The sequence below is a fragment of the Panthera leo genome, chromosome A1, assembly GCF_018350215.1.
Source record: "Panthera leo isolate Ple1 chromosome A1, P.leo_Ple1_pat1.1, whole genome shotgun sequence".
Taxonomy (NCBI): domain Eukaryota; kingdom Metazoa; phylum Chordata; class Mammalia; order Carnivora; family Felidae; genus Panthera; species Panthera leo.
The window spans coordinates 167,938,572-167,956,878 of record NC_056679.1 but is presented as its reverse complement, the minus strand read 5'-3'; the positions used below and the strand labels follow the sequence as shown (position 1 = coordinate 167,956,878).

Here is an 18,307-nt window from a genome sequence, read left to right as displayed (position 1 = left end):
CTTCCTAGAAAAGGTTAATGACTCTTTTTGCTTTTACCCTTTTACTTAACTGTTATTTATAAAGATTAAAACAGGGACTACATTGAAGGATGCATATTCCTACATTTCAGTATGACTGTACAGGTTTTTCTGATATTATGGGAGACTGAGCCACAAAACGGATGGCGTTGTTAATCATTATTTTTAAAGTTCATTCAGTTCTTTACCACATGTTCCACTATAGCTATTAGAGCTGAGTGCACCATTCAAAAACCTTTTAACTTAAATGAAACCAGAGAAGACTTTAAATCTTACATATCTTTATATTACATATCTATCTATATTATTATATCTATGCAATAATTCATTTAAAATATTAAGAATTAAACATTTTAAAGTAATAGATTTTAAGGTTCTTATGTGTTCAGATTTTTCTTTCATCTATAATTAATGTTATAGATTTTAAAAATATTTCTGATTTTTGTGGAATAAAGCACACAAAAATGTATATTTTAGTGTTATCAAACTCCATCATTAATAATTGAACCAAGAGCCCATCCATCTATATTCTAGTTTCATTATAATTGTTATATATCATTTTATTATGTAAATGACATGTTCTTTATATAGCCTGTGTTTACTAATCTGTTACTAAATGTGACATTACTTTTACAGAACCGTCTCTTTTTCATCACTTTGGTTTTAAAATATACACTAGTCATAAATGTATTTAATTAAAGTCATTTAGGTATTACTACACTTGAGTTTAAAGCAGAGAATATAACACTTTTTCCTGACACACTTGAAAGAAGTTTGTTGAGAGAAGAGAGCTGTGGCATTCATCAAATGCTGACCTCTTCCTGTTACAGTCATGGCCAGACTCTTGCTAATTTAACTTGAAACGCATTAGTGTAACTCACCACTTTTTATGTGTGTGTTTCAGGTGTGTGGAGGTCATTGCAAAGGAAGGACAAAACCTGAAAGAGCTGTATTTGGTGTCCTGTAAAATCACAGATTATGGTATGTAATGAGTCCTTGTCCTATTCCTTTTTCTAGAATTAAAAAGTTACAAAATCTTTGAAACTTTTTAAAAGAAATCAAGAGCTACTATCTCATAGAGACTGCTCATCTTATGATGTCTGATGATACCAAAGTAAATTAAGAAATCATGAGACGAGGGCCCAGAATAAAATGAACAGGCAGTGTCAATTTTTCACCACATGCAATCACACACTGTGTGCATATGCACACATACACACTCACATTGGATTAAAAAGTATGTCTAAAAAAGCTGTCCAGTGAAAGTAAGCACCAGCATAATTTAATATTTGATATAATAAGTATAACTAAAAAGTTATTACTTGAGTTAATATGCTTAATTTAATGTCATGTCAAATACATTCCCTGCTGACACCCCAAATGGCATGCTACTTAATGCTTTAAATTTCTTAAAGCATTGGAAACTTCCACACGTAGATATGTAAAAAGTAAAGGGTATACATTTGGATGCAAGATTTTAAATTACCTTAATTTTCAATAGCTTTCTAAAGTGGAGAAGAGCAAGTTGTTTTAGAAAAAAATGAAAAGTACGAAATCATCTCATTGGAGTAATAAAAGAGTAACCTAGCCTTTTCTTTTTTTTCACATTTATATATTTTTTCTTATTAATTTGTATATTTAATCTAAATATAGAGTTTTAAGCAGATATTTGGCATTATGGGAGACTGAAATGGTTTTCTTTCCTCTTTTCTGATTTTTTTAATTTGTTCATTTAAATTTGAGAATATGCTTTCTACCTTGAGGGAAACTAATAATTCATCAAGTTTTTTTATTGTTAACTCTGACATATGCTAATAAATGACTCCAATCCTAGGATGTCATGCTGACCATCTGTCCTGGGTTGGAGAGTTGTATTTTATCGGCTACTAAATTCAGCCTTTAGAAAAATTCTATGCAGCTATAATAAAAAATAACATAAAACAAGATTTGTCTTAAAATAATGCTAATTTCTTTTCAGAGTTTGTTTTTTATAATGGTAAATGAGCCTTATGTTGATTTATTCATAATGTTTTTGGGTTGCTGGTTTTTGTTTTGTTTTGTTTTTCTTACTTATACCAGGCAAAAGGAGTGTTTTGATAGGTTTTTCTTTTCTTATAGTTTGTTTTCTGGTTTGGCATATTAGATTGCCCCTTAGATACAGTAATTCTAAAACCTTCAATATCTCCCTATTGTCTAGACCTTAGAGAGTTCTCTCTGTCCAACCCAGGGCATATACTCAATACCTATGGACTTGTTAATCAGCTAATATATTCATTCATTCCAAACTCTTTACTTAGCATTCAAGCTCCTTTACTCTTAGTCTCCTACCTGCCCCTCCAATCTAATTTTATATATTTCTCTTCTTTACTTATTCAGTGCCAATGTCAGATTGCTAATTGCCACTAGAGCTATGGATTAAGTTCCTTAGAATGAACTCTTCAAGGGTCCTACAGTGGAAAATATTGCTAAAATGACACTCTGTCCCAGCACCTAAGTTAGCAAGTGCAAAGAAATGATTCAGAAGATACAGAGAGGAGAAAAATCTTTGGACTTGAGACTTGATCAAGTTCAAGCTTTGTTCTTTATCTGTTCTTTGGCCATAGAGAAGTTCCTTCACATCTCTGAGGCTCAGTGTCCTCATTTTTAAAAATGGGGAATCCATGTCTGATTCATATTTATGTACCTGGTACCAGGTCTAATGATTAGCACTGAAAAATGTTGCTTTCCTCTATAGGAGGTGGAGAGAGAAAAATTTTTATACAAAATTCTTCTACCCTTTTTCCTTTCCTGGGTTTTGGAAGAGGTTTTTATTGTTAACGTTGCTGTTGTCTGTTGTTATTATTTATTGCTATTGTTTATTGAAATTATCATGTTTTGGTGTTTAGAAATTTTAGAATTCTTTTCTTCCAGTGAGGTGAAAACTATGTTAAAACCTTGCCAATATGATTTACATTTATTCATATCTCTGAATTATTTAAGTCAGTGGATTTCTGCACATTAGGATCACCTGGGGAATTTCTAAAGCATATTGATTCCTGAGTCTTATTCAAGAGTAATTAAATCGGAATTTCTGTGAGGTGGGGCCCAGGCAAAGGTTTTATAAAACCTTCCTAAATGATGTTATATCAGCCAAATTGAGAACAACTGATCCAGTCCATCTGAAAGCACCAGAGATGGACATTTAGGGGACTTCCTTGCCATGTTGATGAGAAATCTGTCACAATATTTCCAGTATCTTAGTTCTTTCAGCGTTAAGCTCTCTGTCTCACCTCATCTCTCTTCCATCTTTCCTGAGGTTTTAGGTATTCAAAGGGTTCATGGTGAAAGTCAGTGTTCATCTATTGATTCTGTTCTTCAAAATGTTGGGGCACAATTGAGGAGGAGGGGTAAAGGTCAATAGTTTATGCGATTGTACTATAATTGCTATTTGATTATGAAATTAAAACAAATCATTGAAAGTTCAGATCCGTTCATCTCTTTTTCCCTGGTAACATGCTGATAACACATGAATAATTTTTGTCAGAAAGACAGCAAAAGGATTATCCTTTGTTAACCAGAGAAACAGTGTGTTATTGGAGGTAAGTGCTCTGCTGGGGGAGGCTGGCTGTGATCCCTTGCTCTGTGTTAATTATAAATTTTAGGATGGAAAAACAGATGCCTATTTTCTTCTTTAGCTGGATAAGTAGAGATATATTCCGTAGAACTTTTAGATTATTAAGGCTACTTAAAATTGTGAAATTTGATGCATACCTGATACTGGGGGAGTTTGATCCTTTAAGAGATTCCTCCATAATTCTGCTTCCTATTGCTTTACTCATATTCGAGCTAGTTAGTCTCATCCTCATCTCCTCCCTCTGTGATGCTGTGTTTGTACATGCTTTCATTATAGTATCCCAAGATTTTTGAAGTTTTTTGCAGAATGCATTGATTCAGAAACAGCAGCCCGCCTGGCGTGTCATTTGTAATTTTTGTCAAGATTCTCACAGATGTTGAATGCGGTATTATAGTACTTAGCAACACCTGGCCAGGCTGTTATGAAGTTATGTTCATTTTAATTGATGTATGATATAGTCGTCATGAAGAAAACTATCATTCTAATAGGCTTCTTATTCCCATATTGAACATAGATCTTTATGGTAAAGGATGGCAATTATAAACAAATCAATAATTCAGGCACAGCTAAATGGAAAATATAGTCTTGGGAAATTGCTCCCTGAAGAGAAATCTAATATCGTCACTCTTCTTTCCCTGAACAAATACATGTTATGTAGGCAGTATCGTGGGGGGAAAATCCCTCAAACTTAGGAGTCAGAGAGTTAGGTTAGAATCCAGCTTTGCTTCTACTTTTCTTTATGACCTTGAGCAAGTTACTTAACCTCCTAGTTTTGTCATCTATTAAGCACATAATAAAATGTACCATAAAAGGTAGCGAATATGAATATAAAACATCTGCGTTGTACCTAGTGGCATAAGTGGGTACTCATTAATTAGCAGTTCTTAAAATAATAGAATCATCTCTTTCTCTGAAGAAGAATCGGCTCTCCTCCTCCTCCTCTTCCTCCAAGTGTGGCTTTCCTGTCTGTGGGAATCATGATCTAGAAGTTTGACCTGTACTTGCCTCATTGACTTACATACCTAAGCTATGTCAACCACATTCTTATTAGTAGGGAATAAAGGGAAAGATGCAGCAGAAAGTTTAAAATCTTTCGTTTGCCTCCCTAGTTTTTTCCTCATCGCTTCTTCATTTTTGTTTGGATAATTTTCTCCTGGCTCCCCTTATGCTTTTCTTTTGTTCCTATAAGAATTTGTCAGCTGATAGTTTTTAACCTACTTTCTGCTTACCTTCAAACGCTTTTCTGTTCAAAGTTCTCCTCTGGAAAATTGTATCCCTGGGATTAAAAGGAATACGAGGTGTAGAAAGTCATGTGTATCCTTCAAGCCTGTGGGCATCAGAGCCAGTCTGTCTTGGACTGCATGGCACAGAGCATGTGGTGGGATGAATGGGATGGATGAATAAAGCACTTACCTCCCCTAGCGTTTCCATAGTGAGTTTTACCAGTGTGGCCCTATGTCAGGGAGCAGTTGTAAAAAGGGCCCTGTTTTCTTTCTGGGTTGTTATCACATTTCCTTTGACCTTAGCACTCCTAAGGGCCCTAGAAATACACTCTAGAGGATATCTTTTTGCTTTCCCTCTCAAGTTGTCAAATAACCTTTAATTAAAGAGGACTGTAAACACTTAACTCTGACATCGATATTTGGGGCCTACAAGGTCACTGACAACCCACAGGGTCATTCTGTGCTGTTCCACAGGCTCCTCTGTCTCTCCCACAGGCCCTGGGGCTACTCTTTCAGCACAGTCTTTGGTTACCCCTTCTTCTGCTTGCCATTGGTCTTCTGCCTGATTTGGGACTTTTAAACCTAACCTCAAGGCTTGCCACAAAAGCTTTTGGATTGCTCTGAGCTAAAGGTCTCCCAAGTGAAGGAGGTCACTATTCCCATGGTGATCATTTCAGATGTCATTTCAGTTGGCCTGCTGCACAGAAGACGTGATACGTATTCATTCTGTCAGCAGATTGATTCAGCACCTACTATGTGATGTGTTCCATGCTACGTGCAAGACATATATAGTTTCTGTATTCCTGGAGATTTCATTCTGATGGGATTGAGAGGACAGGACTAACTTGCTCATTTAAAAAAAAGGAAAAAAAAAAAAAAGTAATGCATCTTCTTCCAGACCGGAAGAATGGCAGGGAGTGGCCTGCTGACATTAATCTGTGCTTTGGTGTAATCCACGCCTCACCCCAGCCTTGTTGAACTTTGAACATTATTGAAAGATTTATAGGTTGTGCATTCCCTACCTCTTCTTGAGATACCAGATCTCTTCAGCTGTTTGTTAACTCAAATTGGGATCCTGGATGCATTATCAAAACAAGTATGCACGCTGAAGAGACAAAAAGAAACCCTGACAAGTATTCTGGATTACACTCTTGTGTCAAACCAACACTGATAAAGTATTCAAGAAAAAGTCTCATACCAAAAATAATTTTGCTCTTTTTATATTACTTTATTTTTCATATTATTAGGTATGCATTACATACAATGATATTCCATTTAAAATTAAATCTCTGGTTTTTCCTTTTACATTTTGTTTCATTTTCAAATTGTATTTCAAAGTGTTCCAAGATTGTTGGGTAAGATTCAGCTCCCTTTGTCAGCAGGAATAACTCTAATAGTTGTAAAGTGACAGAGAAGAACTTTAGAAAATACATTTGCAAGTCAAAAAGAATGTCTTATTGTTTACTGTTGATTATTCATGCTTTCTTTCCATTCTATCATTTAAATATAGATAGCTTTTATTGTTTCTAACAAAATAGTACTAAATTGCTGAATCTTCTATTGTTGCAAATTTCCCTTGTTTATGTGTCCATCTTGAAAGTTACTTCTTTTCACTTCTAATTCTCTATTTCTATTCCTGAAGTTCCTCACTGCTAGATTGATATACCTACTGTTGTACTTAGCAAATATTATGTTCATTTTTTTCTTCTCAGTAATTGTCGTAATTTCTCACCAAACATTTGATATTTAATTGCAATTTTTTCTGAATGTTTTTCTTTACTCAACAGCAAAGAAATTGTTGACTTTCTTCCCTATTTCCTAGGTCATCCTAAGACTGCATCTACATAACCTTGAAGTAAAAGGCTGAGCAGTAACAATGCTTATCACTCTGCCTTGACATAACAGACTACAGAATCTCAAATCTATTGAGAAGGACTAAAGACGTTTCTTCAAGCTAATGCTCCCATAACCAATTCACAGGCCAGCTTTAGCTTCATTAATATAAGAAGTTTTTTTTTTTTTAAATTAAGAAACCTTTAACCTACATTAGCAAGACAAATGGACCAATTTCTATTTGCTTGCTCCTAAACTTTCTTATACCTCCAGATGCATGTATGTTATTGCTCTAAATTAATTAGTTTTTTTATAAATAAATACTAAATTTCTATATTTAACTGAATCATTAACTAAAATATTCACTTTCCAACTTTCCTCAATTACTTCTAACATTTCTAAAATTTAGCATTTAATTTTAATTTTAATTAGCTGTTTTTAACATTAATCTTATAAAGGAGGCCTATTATAGATAAAGAAATTTGTCCCAAATCACACACTTTTGAGAGTATGCATTCTAAGCATTTGTTTTCCGTGTAGTATGCTGTATTATTATTGAATTTTTATTATTATCAGTGACAACTAGATCTAAAGGGGACTACAATGAACACCAAGATAATTGCAATAATACTATGTTTCCAGTATCCTACATGAGAAACAATTTCCTAGTGTTTAAACCTTCTTGAAAATAGATGCCTTGAATAGTAGTGAGTTCTCTATTACAAGAATTATTCAAGCTGAGGGGCACCTGGCTGGCTCAGTCAGTGGAGCATGCTACTCTTGATCTTGGGGTTGTGGTTTGGAGCCCCACATTGACTGTAAAGATCACTTTTAAAATTTTTTAAAAAAAGAGTTATTCAAGCTGAGATAATCTCTTTAGGAGAATGTGGAAAGATGGAAGCATTGAGTAAGGAATTGACCTATATGATGTTTAAATTCCTTCTAATCCTGCGATTTATTCTGGACTGGTTTTATGTTTTGTTTCATTCCGCAGATGTTTACTGTATAACTGCTGGCTGGGTGCCGTGGAGGATAGGAGTTGGATAGGAAGTTTACTCTTTAACATTGAGAAGGAAGATAGAAACAGTGAAAAGTTTTTTAACAGATTAAACAATATGATGAGGTCAAAGAAAAAAAATAGACCCTACGAGATATAGGGTTTTGAGGGGCCGGTCATCAGGGATTGAAATCACTGGGGAAGCGTCTGTAATGGAAGAGGCATGGGAGGACAGAGATGAGAAGGAAGGGCATTTGAGGTAGTACAGCCCTAGGAAAGGCTCAGAGCAAGAACAGGTGTCTGAATGGATGAGTTTGTATGCGTTGGTTAATCTAAAGAAAGAACAGAAATCATCCAAAGTGATTACGTGCACACACGGGCAAATTTTGAAGAAACCTTATGAAAATATTCTAGTTGAAAATTCAGGGTAAGTTCCAACTTTCATCTCAACTTTTCCTGTCTTATTCACCATTCCCATGGTAACAACTTCACTTAACATATATAAAAGGAAACACTACTTTGGGTTCTAACTACTAATCAAGTATCCAGTTCAATTGAAAGAAATCTAATGTAAACTTTCATGACAATAATCATAATGATAGAATAGTTAACATTTTTTAGGTGTTTTCTGTAGGCATTATTTAACCCCCTTAATGCCCCACTTTAGATAGTACTGTTAATATTCAGGCCTACAGATGTGGAAACTGAGGCCTAGAAAGGCTCAGGTTCACATAGTTTGTTAAGTAGTGGCATGATAAGGATTTAATAGTAAGTCAGTCTCTTGTATAATCACTCATAGGTCAGTGATGTGCTTAAAAGTATTTATTACTAAGAAAGCTTTGCTAGATTTTCCCAGTTGTCAGAGCTTAAGAAATGTGACTGAATTGCACGCCACCATGTTTGTCCATCTGTGGACAAACACTGTCACAAAGCTACCCTGTAAGATCTAATTATATAGTTACAGAACTTAATAGGTTTAATGTGCTTATTCACCATAAGTTTGTTAATGCCAGCACCAAATATCAGTTGCATGCTGTGATTAAACATTCCCTAGCCAGAAGATGGAGACTCTCATTGATGTTCAATGTGTAATCATGTATTCAACAAATATTTTCTTAATAATTTCAACACTATATATAATTCTTCATAAGTAAAAAATTTTTCTTACATCTCTTACCTAAATTATTCCCCAGAATTGGCACTTGGGTGGCTCAGTCGGTTAAGCATCTGACTTCAGCCCAGCTCATCATCTCATAGTTCATGAGTTCAAGCCCTGCGTGGGGCTCCTGCTGTCAGCACAGAGCCTGCTTTGGATCCTTTGTGTCCTTTCTCTCTCTCTGCCCCTCCCCTGCTCCCTCTCTCTCTCCCTCTCTCTCGTTCTCTCAAAATAAGTAAACACTAAAAAAATTTTAATTTTCCCCCAAATTTATGAAGGAAGCAGAAATATTATTGCTCTTTTTTAGTAGAGGAGAAAGTTGAGCCCAGACAGGTTTTAATTAATTAGCAAATCTGGAACTAAAATCTCCTACTTCAAATCATTTACTGGATTATGTGTAGATAACTCCTCAAATGTCTCTGTTTTTCATATACAAATGATTTTTTTCATTGAAACAGTCTTTAAAAGCAATTTTAGCCAATACTAAATGACATAATTTCATAGCAACTTTTTAAAAGTACAGTTATTTCTAGAGATAAGCAGTCATACCGTTCTCAAAAACATAAGCAGTTGTGCTCCTCTTTAAGTTCATCTCCCTTGAACCTGAGCCCAGAAGTTCCTGGGGCCTCAGTGTCATCACCTGTCTCAGGTGCCCCTTCCTTTCCTTCCCTTAGGAGAGCCTCTTCCAAGAATGTTCTCAGAAAAGTCAGAATGGACTCTCTCTTCGGTGTGGCTTTGCACTCTACCTCCTCTATGCCCTTTAATTTTAGAGCTCCCCATTTTCTGAGATATGAAAAGGAGGAGTAGAAAGGGAGAAAAAAAAACGAGACCTGCATCTCTTCCTTCTAAAGCATCAAACCACATCTCCTCCACTTGCAAGCATTCTCTAGGGTTTCACCCTCTCTTTGAAATGATTTTACTCTCCCCAGCTGATGTTTGACTAAATCTTTTTTCATTATTTGCTAATTACCTACTTAAGATACTTGGCATCTGATTTATTTTAAAACAAAACAAAAACACTTATTATGTTTCCCCTTAGAAAGTGGTAGCATTTACAATAAAATATAAATTGAACATTAAAATAATTGATTTTACTGCATGTCTGTCACTAGTTAGGCTCACATCATTATGTCCACTAACACTGATAGGATTGAGCTTTACAGACTTTATAGAAGGTCTTTCTCTTTTCTTTTTTTAGCAGCGCTTCCTTATAGTAATAACAACTTTCCATGATCAACTTTTTGGTCTACCTGCGTTCAATTTATATAGGAAAGAAAAGACTAATACATGACTTTTTCTTCTTATTTACTAGCTTTCCTCTCTTTATGTTTCCATCATCCTCCAAAGGTGCCAGTGAAGAGTTGTTGTTGTTGTTGTTGTTGTTGTTGTTGTTGTTGTTGTTGTTGAATTATCATTATAAACTCAGCAATCCCTTACAGTCAGTTTGTCCTATCTTTGGTAATGGAAGCTTCTTCAAGTTGGTTCCTATGTGCCTTTGATATAGACTGATTGTCAGATACAACAGGCTTTGTGCATTTCATATTAGAGACGTGGCATCAGCTGCTTTTCTAAAGAGCTCTGGTTCTTTGAGTGAATTAGGCTCTTTTTTTTAATTTAGAAAATTTCATCTTTTAAAGTCTGTTGTGCTCTGAATCTTATGTCACCATATAAGACTATTATTGTTTTCTTTTGTTCCTCCAGCTTAAAACTTATTCTGTATTTCATCACAAGTCCAACCTTCCCATTACAACTCAGCAATTCAGCCCCTGAGTTTTAAAGCATCCTCATTTAGAGATTCCCAACACACTAGAAATTTCTAGTTCCTTGTATCCAACACTCTCTTCATCTTACCTGCATGTTCTGCTTTTGGAGAAGTTAGAGGTGGGAATTAGAAGGGAGAAGTAATTTTACATTTTAGCTACTCCAGCTTTTTGGAGTTTCCTTCTGATTTTGTTTATGATTTGTTTGCTGCATTTGTTTTAAGTTAAGTGTAAAATTAGACCTCTTGGATCCATTTGGAAGTAAGTAGAAAATTGTTCAAACTGTATGGTCTTCTATAATCTCATTCAGGGCCTTCATACTTTCTTATCTTACCGTGAAAAATACGTTTTGCATTTAAAATGCTTGTTGGACTCTCACTAAATTGATTTTATCACTTACCAGAATAACCAGGAGTTGAGGCTGCTGTGGTTCAACTTCTCCTTCAGTGTATAGGTAAGAAATACGTCTGTCAGTGACCTGCTCAGGAGTAGAAAACTGATGAATTTCCTTGCTACAGAATGGTCACCATTCTTCTTGGGGTAGCAGATGCCAATCTTCCCATGCTCATCAAATCCCACATGTTGCTTTTATTATCTATGGAATAAGGGGTTAGTGGTGCTTCTGTCTCCTATCTTTGGTAGTAAGAGAACCAAAGAGATTCTCTTGATGATTGATTTCACCTTAGATAGTTACTAAATGGAACTTTCTCCTGAGGCAAAAAGGTAGTTTTGTTAATTTCCTAATTTGGTAAATCCAGTGTACTTTTAAATATTAAAGTGTTCATTTTAACGCTTATCCTAAAACATTTCCTTGGGTTTATAAGACTCAGTCACCTAAAATTTATCTGTCAAATATGTTCCTTTTCTTGGGTTTATCTGCATGACATTAAATAAATAGTTTGAACTTTTCAACTTTTCAAACAATTGTGTGGAGTTGACGTGGCTGATCCAGCCTGTGTGTGTCTGTGTGCAATGTGTGCTGAGTACCTGAAAGCGACTTGTCTTTTATTACGAATGACTGAATGTGGGCAGAGAAAAGGAGATTTTAAAAATTGGAAATAAGAAGTAAACAAAAGAAAATTCTGTCTGTCTTCAGTGAGTTAGGGTAGGTTTCTATTTGTTATATAATGTAGCCTTTCAAAATGAACGACCTTTATAGTGATAGAATGTACAACTTGCTTACCATGATACTTTTATGTGGTACATCATTCTTAGAAGAAAAAATGAGTAGAAACTAGCTGAGTACTGTCTGATGATTGAATGATGACTTTTAATCATCTCTCTCTCTTTCTTAGATGAAATTTCCCACTTTTTCCCTTCCTACTATCTCTTTCTTCACATTTATGTCTAGGAGCTTCTCCAAGAAAGCAGTTTTGCTTTGAAGATATTGTATTTCCTCTCAGAAAGGATTCTTCTGTTCTTTTAGATTTAAAATCACAATAATACCCTGGTAGGCTCCATCCCCTTCCCTGCCCTCTGTCTATCTGAGAATCTCTCTGAAGTCAGCCTTGGAAAGTCAGATTTGGAGATTAGAAGTCCAGAGATGCTTCTCTGGTGTACTGAGGACAAGACCGGCGTGTGTGAAGCAGCTCATGACCAAGCTGAAATCATCCAGCATGACATTCTGAATGTGCTTGAGGAGAATATATTTGAAATTTTAAATCACGTACATCCTATAGTAACCAAACACTTCTTTCAAATGAATGAGAATAATATATATATATATATATATATATATATATATATATATATATATATATATAATTATACATATATAATAGCATACAATTGAAGCCAATTTTGAACAGCAATAAGGAACTTAACATTTCAGCTCTACAAAATAAATGAAGAGTTTGAAATTCAATCAGTCCTATTTTATGTTGAGGCAAATGTACTTGGCTTTTTCTGAGAATTATACCTTCTGCTCTGGTTTACATAAGAAATCACATGAAATCCTTTAAAGCATTCGTTTTCAACTTTGCCATCACAACACACCTTGCAATCAAGGTTTGGAAAGGATTTATTTTCTAAAGAATTAAAAATTAGAACAAATTTAGTAATTTCTTCTTTTCACTCATTTGGATTCTGGCAAAATTTTCTTGAGCAGCAGAAGGAGGGGTGAGTTTAGCAAGCATATTGAAATTTGCACATAATTTATGGGTTCTTTGTTGTCACAGCTTTTGGCATGTGGTACTTAACCAGTATACTGTTATTAATTATTTACATGCTTGTGACATGTGTTATTATGAAAGCCAGTCACCTCCTCCCCATATGCATATCCCTCCAAATTTCTGTTGTGTTCTTACTTCAACAACGTTTTGGGGCTAGAGCACATTTAGGGAATGCACACGAGTATGTGCTATACGTGTCAGTATTACCCATTATACTCATCATTCTCTGGAGTAAAACACAGATTCTAGAGCTGGGGGCCAATGAGGACAATGGGACACCAAACAGCACAAACCTGAAGAAAGACCCTTTCCCCTACACACACAAAGGCTCAAAAGGCTATGCCTTTCCACAGTATGCTGGTTTTCTTGTGCTACTCATACTTCATCCTTTTGCTAGATTGTTGATCTGAAACTTACTCTACTCATGCGGATTTATGAAAAAATACAGTTTTTAAATTCCTCTTCCAGGAAGTGGTCTTTATTTTTAATAGTTTATATAGCATATACTTTTACATTTGTTATTTTAAGATACAACGTTTAAATTAGACACCTACTATAATTTCTTATGGTTTCCTGGATATGGCAAGGCTCTTGAAAACATCTTTTTATATGCAGTGGGCTCTACAAATATTTACCTCTGTTTTTCAACTTTAGGAAACCAGTTGAAAATTGTAGAATTAGACTTCGGGGCTGTGTAGTGTGTTTTCCAACTATTGCAAATCTATCTAAATCTACAACCTGCTAGGAAAGATCGAATCCCTTCTAGCTTGTGATTGTAATAAATGATTTGTGTGGACTTGAGTCTGTCTCACAAATGCATTTATTATTTCTGAACCAAGCTTCTGTTCTGTGCCAGGCAGGTTTCTAACTGTGCGTGTTCAGTCCACTGATTGACTGACTGAGGGCCAAATTATTCTCACTAACACATACTCAATTCCCAACTACTACAGAAAAGATGGACTCCAGGGCCAAAATTGGACCCTCACTAACAAAGCTTGCTTTCTGCCACTAGTAATACTTACACAATGAATGAAAATTCAGTGACCTATATTCTTCCATTTAAATCCTTAAAATTTAAATTAAAACTTTGTCAACAGTAATTCTAACCATACTGAGGCAAAGAGAGTGTTCCCTGCAATCTGGCAGCACTAAATGTAATTCATAACTATCAAAAATCCGTTTTCTCTGCATAACTTTAAAGAACGCTCCTGATGTCTTGAAAATTCCATGCAATTTTCTTTAAAAGTTGGTTTGGAATGCCACTGTGCATCTTGAAGCCCACATACAGTGAGTTAAATTACAGCAATAGCATATTTCTCAAGCACCATATAGTTGCAAATCCTTTATCCTGAAGTACATAGTGAAGGATTTTCTCCTTGAACAGTAAAGGAAGTTGAACTTTGGGGTTGTTTCAATTTAACACATGATGTGCTGCACACTTAAAGCTGTGTTTTGCCTTTCTTACTTTTTCTTCTTTATTCATCCCCACTTCCTGTAAAAGGAATTAAGTATATAATTCTGATTATAAAACTGGATCCGTATTATCACTTTTCTCAAAGCATCATTTCCCCACACTGCCGTATGTAAGTACTTACTTTTCAGGGGGTTAATCTAAATGCAGAGTAGAAGCCTGTTTATTCTTCACCACCATTTCTTTTTTTTTTTTTTTTTTTTCAACGTTTATTTATTTTTGGGACAGAGAGAGACAGAGCATGAACGGGGGAGGGACAGAGAGAGAGGGAGACACAGAATCGGAAACAGGCTCCAGGCTCTGAGCCATCAGCCCAGAGCCTGACGCGGGGCTCGAACTCACGGACCGTGAGATCGTGACCTGGCTGAAGTCGGACGCTTAACCGACTGCGCCACCCAGGCGCCCCTTCACCACCATTTCTATCACTTCTTTATAACCACTGCTGGTCTCCTCTGACTCAGTAAATGGCATTGCTGTTCACCGTGTTATTCCAGCCGAAAGTTAGGTGTCCCTGATGCTTCACTCTTCTTTATACCTCTCATCACATCCACTAATAAGCCAGGGCAGCTCTACTCTTGAAATATATCTCAAATAAAGCCAGCTCCACTGATAACTGCACTGGCCACTTAATTGTATTTCCTATTTGTCATCTTACCTTACCATCTGTTTATCATAGAGCAACTACAATGAACCTTCTAAAAAAATTCTTGAATGAAAGAACCAATACAAATATTATTAAAATTAATTTGTCCGTGACTTTAGCATTATGCTGTTTGTCCTGGGTTATAGACCTAAAACCATAAGAAACACAAAAAATTAAACATTCGGATGCTTTGCCCACCTTCAACTGAACACTTAGACTTTTAGCCATCGTAGACCACCATTGGCACAGTTTATTCAGAAGGATGAGGATGGGAACCTTCGCTTGCCAGAGGACAGTCCTCTTCTCTAGGATGCCTTGCACCAGTCCATCACACAGCTCACCCAGCAGTCAGGGAAGTATTTTCTTTCACCACCAGATGAAAGTTCAAGTGCAAGGAGATGAGATCCACATGGTGTGGGTGTGGGCACTGCCCTGGCTTAGAAATTTCATACCCCCATGAACGAATGTCTCTTGTAATGGTCAATAGGCACACATCTAGCATCCCTGAAAGTTACATGAATCGTTACAAGAATGACTGCACTAAAGAAATCCAAAGCGGTGGTGTCCCCATCAGGTATTTATAGTTCTCTTAAACCACTTAGATGCTGTCTACCAATTAGCTGCCATTGTTACTATAAGCAGTGTTGCCTAGTAACATAGTTAATGTACCGTTTGAGGGGAACAGATCTAGGAAGTTAACCAAAGGTCAACTTCTCATTCAGAAAGGGACAAGCTTGTTAGCTCTCTAGTCACTGTAGGATTTTTAAGTCAGTGTTAGATTTTACCTTAATTTTATTTTTCTTATTTTTTTTCTTTCAAGTTTTTATTTAAATTCTAGTTAGTTAGCATATAGTGTATGTAGTATTGGTTTCAGGAGTAAAATTTAGTGATTCATCAGTTACATGTAACACCCAGTGCTCATCATAACAAATGCCCTCCTTAATGCCCGTCACCCGTTTGGCCCATCTCCCTGCCTCACCTCCCCTACAACAACCCTCAGTTTGTTCTCTATAGTTAAGAGTCTCTTATGGTTTGCCTCCGTCTCTCTTTTTTTTTTCTTCCTTCCTCTATGTTCATCTGTTTGGTTTCTTAAATTCCATATATGAGTGAAATCATGTGGTATTTGTCTTTGACCTATTTTGCTTAGCATAATATACTCAAGCTCAATGCACGACATTGCAAATGGCAAAATACCATTCTTTTTTGATGGCTGAGTAATATTCATTCATATATGTATACACACATCACATCTTCTTTATCCATTCATCAGTCAATGGACATTTGGGCTCTTTCCATAATTTGGCTATTGTTGATAATGCCGCTATAAACATCCAGGTGCATGTATATCTTCAAATCAATATTTTTGTATCCTTTGGATGAATACGTAGTAGTGCAGTTGCTGGGTCGTGGGGTAGTTCTATTTTTAACTTTTTGAGGAAGCTCCTTACTGGTTTCCAGAGTAGCCACACCAGTTTGCATTCCCACCAACAGCGTAGGAGGGTTCCCCTTTCTCTGCACCCTTGCCAGAATCTATTGTTTCTTGTTTTGTTAATTTTAGCCATTCTGACAGGTATGAGGTAATATCTATTCATGGCTTTGATTTGCATTTCTCTGATAATAAGTGATGTTGAGTATCTTTTCATGTTAGACTTGGCCTTAAATTTAGCATTATGTTATATTAGAGGGCAGACATTTTACTACCATATTTCTTGCTTTCTCTGCCTGGCACTGTATTTTGTTTTTGGTTTTAAAGAAACAGACATTTTACTCCTAAAATTGAGGTGAAAGGAGTAAGCCATTTGACGGGATAGTACTGCTGTGTTTACACCCCTCTGTTCCAGCCTCTGGACCACTCTGGTTTAGCTAGGCCTGGCCTCACTGGGGATTCTGAAACCTTAGACATGGCCTAGACTTAGCAGCAGGTACAAGCACTTTTCAATTTCCATTTTGTTTTTGCATGGGAGGGAAAGCCTAGCCAACACCAGGCAGCAAAATCACCTAAGTCATTGAAAATTTGCCACTGTAGCAATATACTTGGTACTGTTGGGAAGACCTGTAAACTGGCACCTAGTATCCCCTACCCAGCACTGTATTCTTGGGGAAAAAAGCTGTCAGTTTTGTAAACCTCTTTCAAAACCGTTGTTTCTGTTATTAAATCTCTTGGGGCTTGGGGAATGGGATGAGGAGTCCAGACTGGAAACTTCTAGTTAATACAATTATTAGTGGGAAAATTTTGCAAGAATGTGTTGTATAATGTGCTACAAATTCCACCTAGAAATATTTCCAACTAGCTTTATTATGGCTTCTGAAATTATGGAAGACAGAAATTTCATCCTATAGGATTGGGCTAAAAGATTATCAGGCTTGAGAGCCATAGCAGCCATCAGAAAATGTTGATGTCTATGAAGCCCCTACTTTTTACAGAGGAAGAAACAGAGCCAAAACCAAGCTGTCCTCTTTCCCCAGCTGGAGGCCTTTTTCTCCTACAGACCATATGACTTCCCACCTCCCACTGTCAGCCTTCTTTGGGAGACCTACTAGGCTTACCTTTCCTCAGAATTGCAATGGGGGGTAGAAAATATATTGATTACTCAAGTAAGTCATGTTATGTGATAAAAGGATAGTATTTCTTAGGTGTACTGATTTTAGAAATGTTCTTTATTAACTTCTTATATACATTAAGAAAATAATATATAATTTCTTACCCGATAGCTTAGATTAGGCAGGATCACATTTTTGTTAGTTTATTCAAGAATGGGGAACATTGTGTTCACGAACAAAGATGTGTGGTGGGCCTTTTATGCAGAAATGTTTTAAAAATATAAGATCACATTTTAGGGTACCCAATTCTTGAGTGATATGTAGCTATGTACATAATATTTTAAAATTATAGTTATTTTCTTTCAGTATTTTGAAGATACTTTTCCGCTATCTTCTGGCTTCTATTATATTGAGAGAGCTGACAGTCATCGTCCCTTTTTAGTGATTCCTTTTTTCTTTGGAATGCTAATAATATCCTTTTTTTTTCCTTTTAGCGTTCTGCAGTTTTTCTGACAGCTCTACTTATATATTTCTTCTTATTTACCATGCTTAGACTTTGTAGAGCATCCTGGATCTAAGGACTCAGTTCTTTAATCAGTTTGGGGAAAGTTTCAATTATTAAGTTCTCAAACATTGCCTTTCCTCCATTACCTCTATGCTTTTTTCCTGGAGATTTAATTAATTTAATTTAGTTTATCATATATTAGACTCTCTTGTCTGTTAAACTCTCTTTTATATTATCCTTCCGTGGGTTATAAAAGACTGTCTTCAGATCTGTCTTCCAATTAATTAATTTTTTCTTCAGCTCTGTCTAATTGTCTCTTTAAGTGTCTGTTGCATTTTGAATTTGGGTAATCATGGTTTTGATTTGTAGAAATTCT

General features: G+C 35.9%; 1 protein-coding gene across 3 annotated transcripts in view; it reads left to right on the top strand.

Moving 5' to 3' along the window:
• Positions 1-18,307, top strand: part of FBXL17 (F-box and leucine rich repeat protein 17) — a 496,901-nt gene that overhangs the window by 332,899 nt on the left and 145,695 nt on the right. For all 3 annotated transcript variants that reach the window (XM_042944694.1, XM_042944688.1, XM_042944699.1), the window contains one exon: positions 923-999. In XM_042944694.1, coding sequence (XP_042800628.1) covers positions 923-999 — 77 coding nt within the window. The remainder of the gene's footprint in view (positions 1-922; positions 1,000-18,307) is intronic.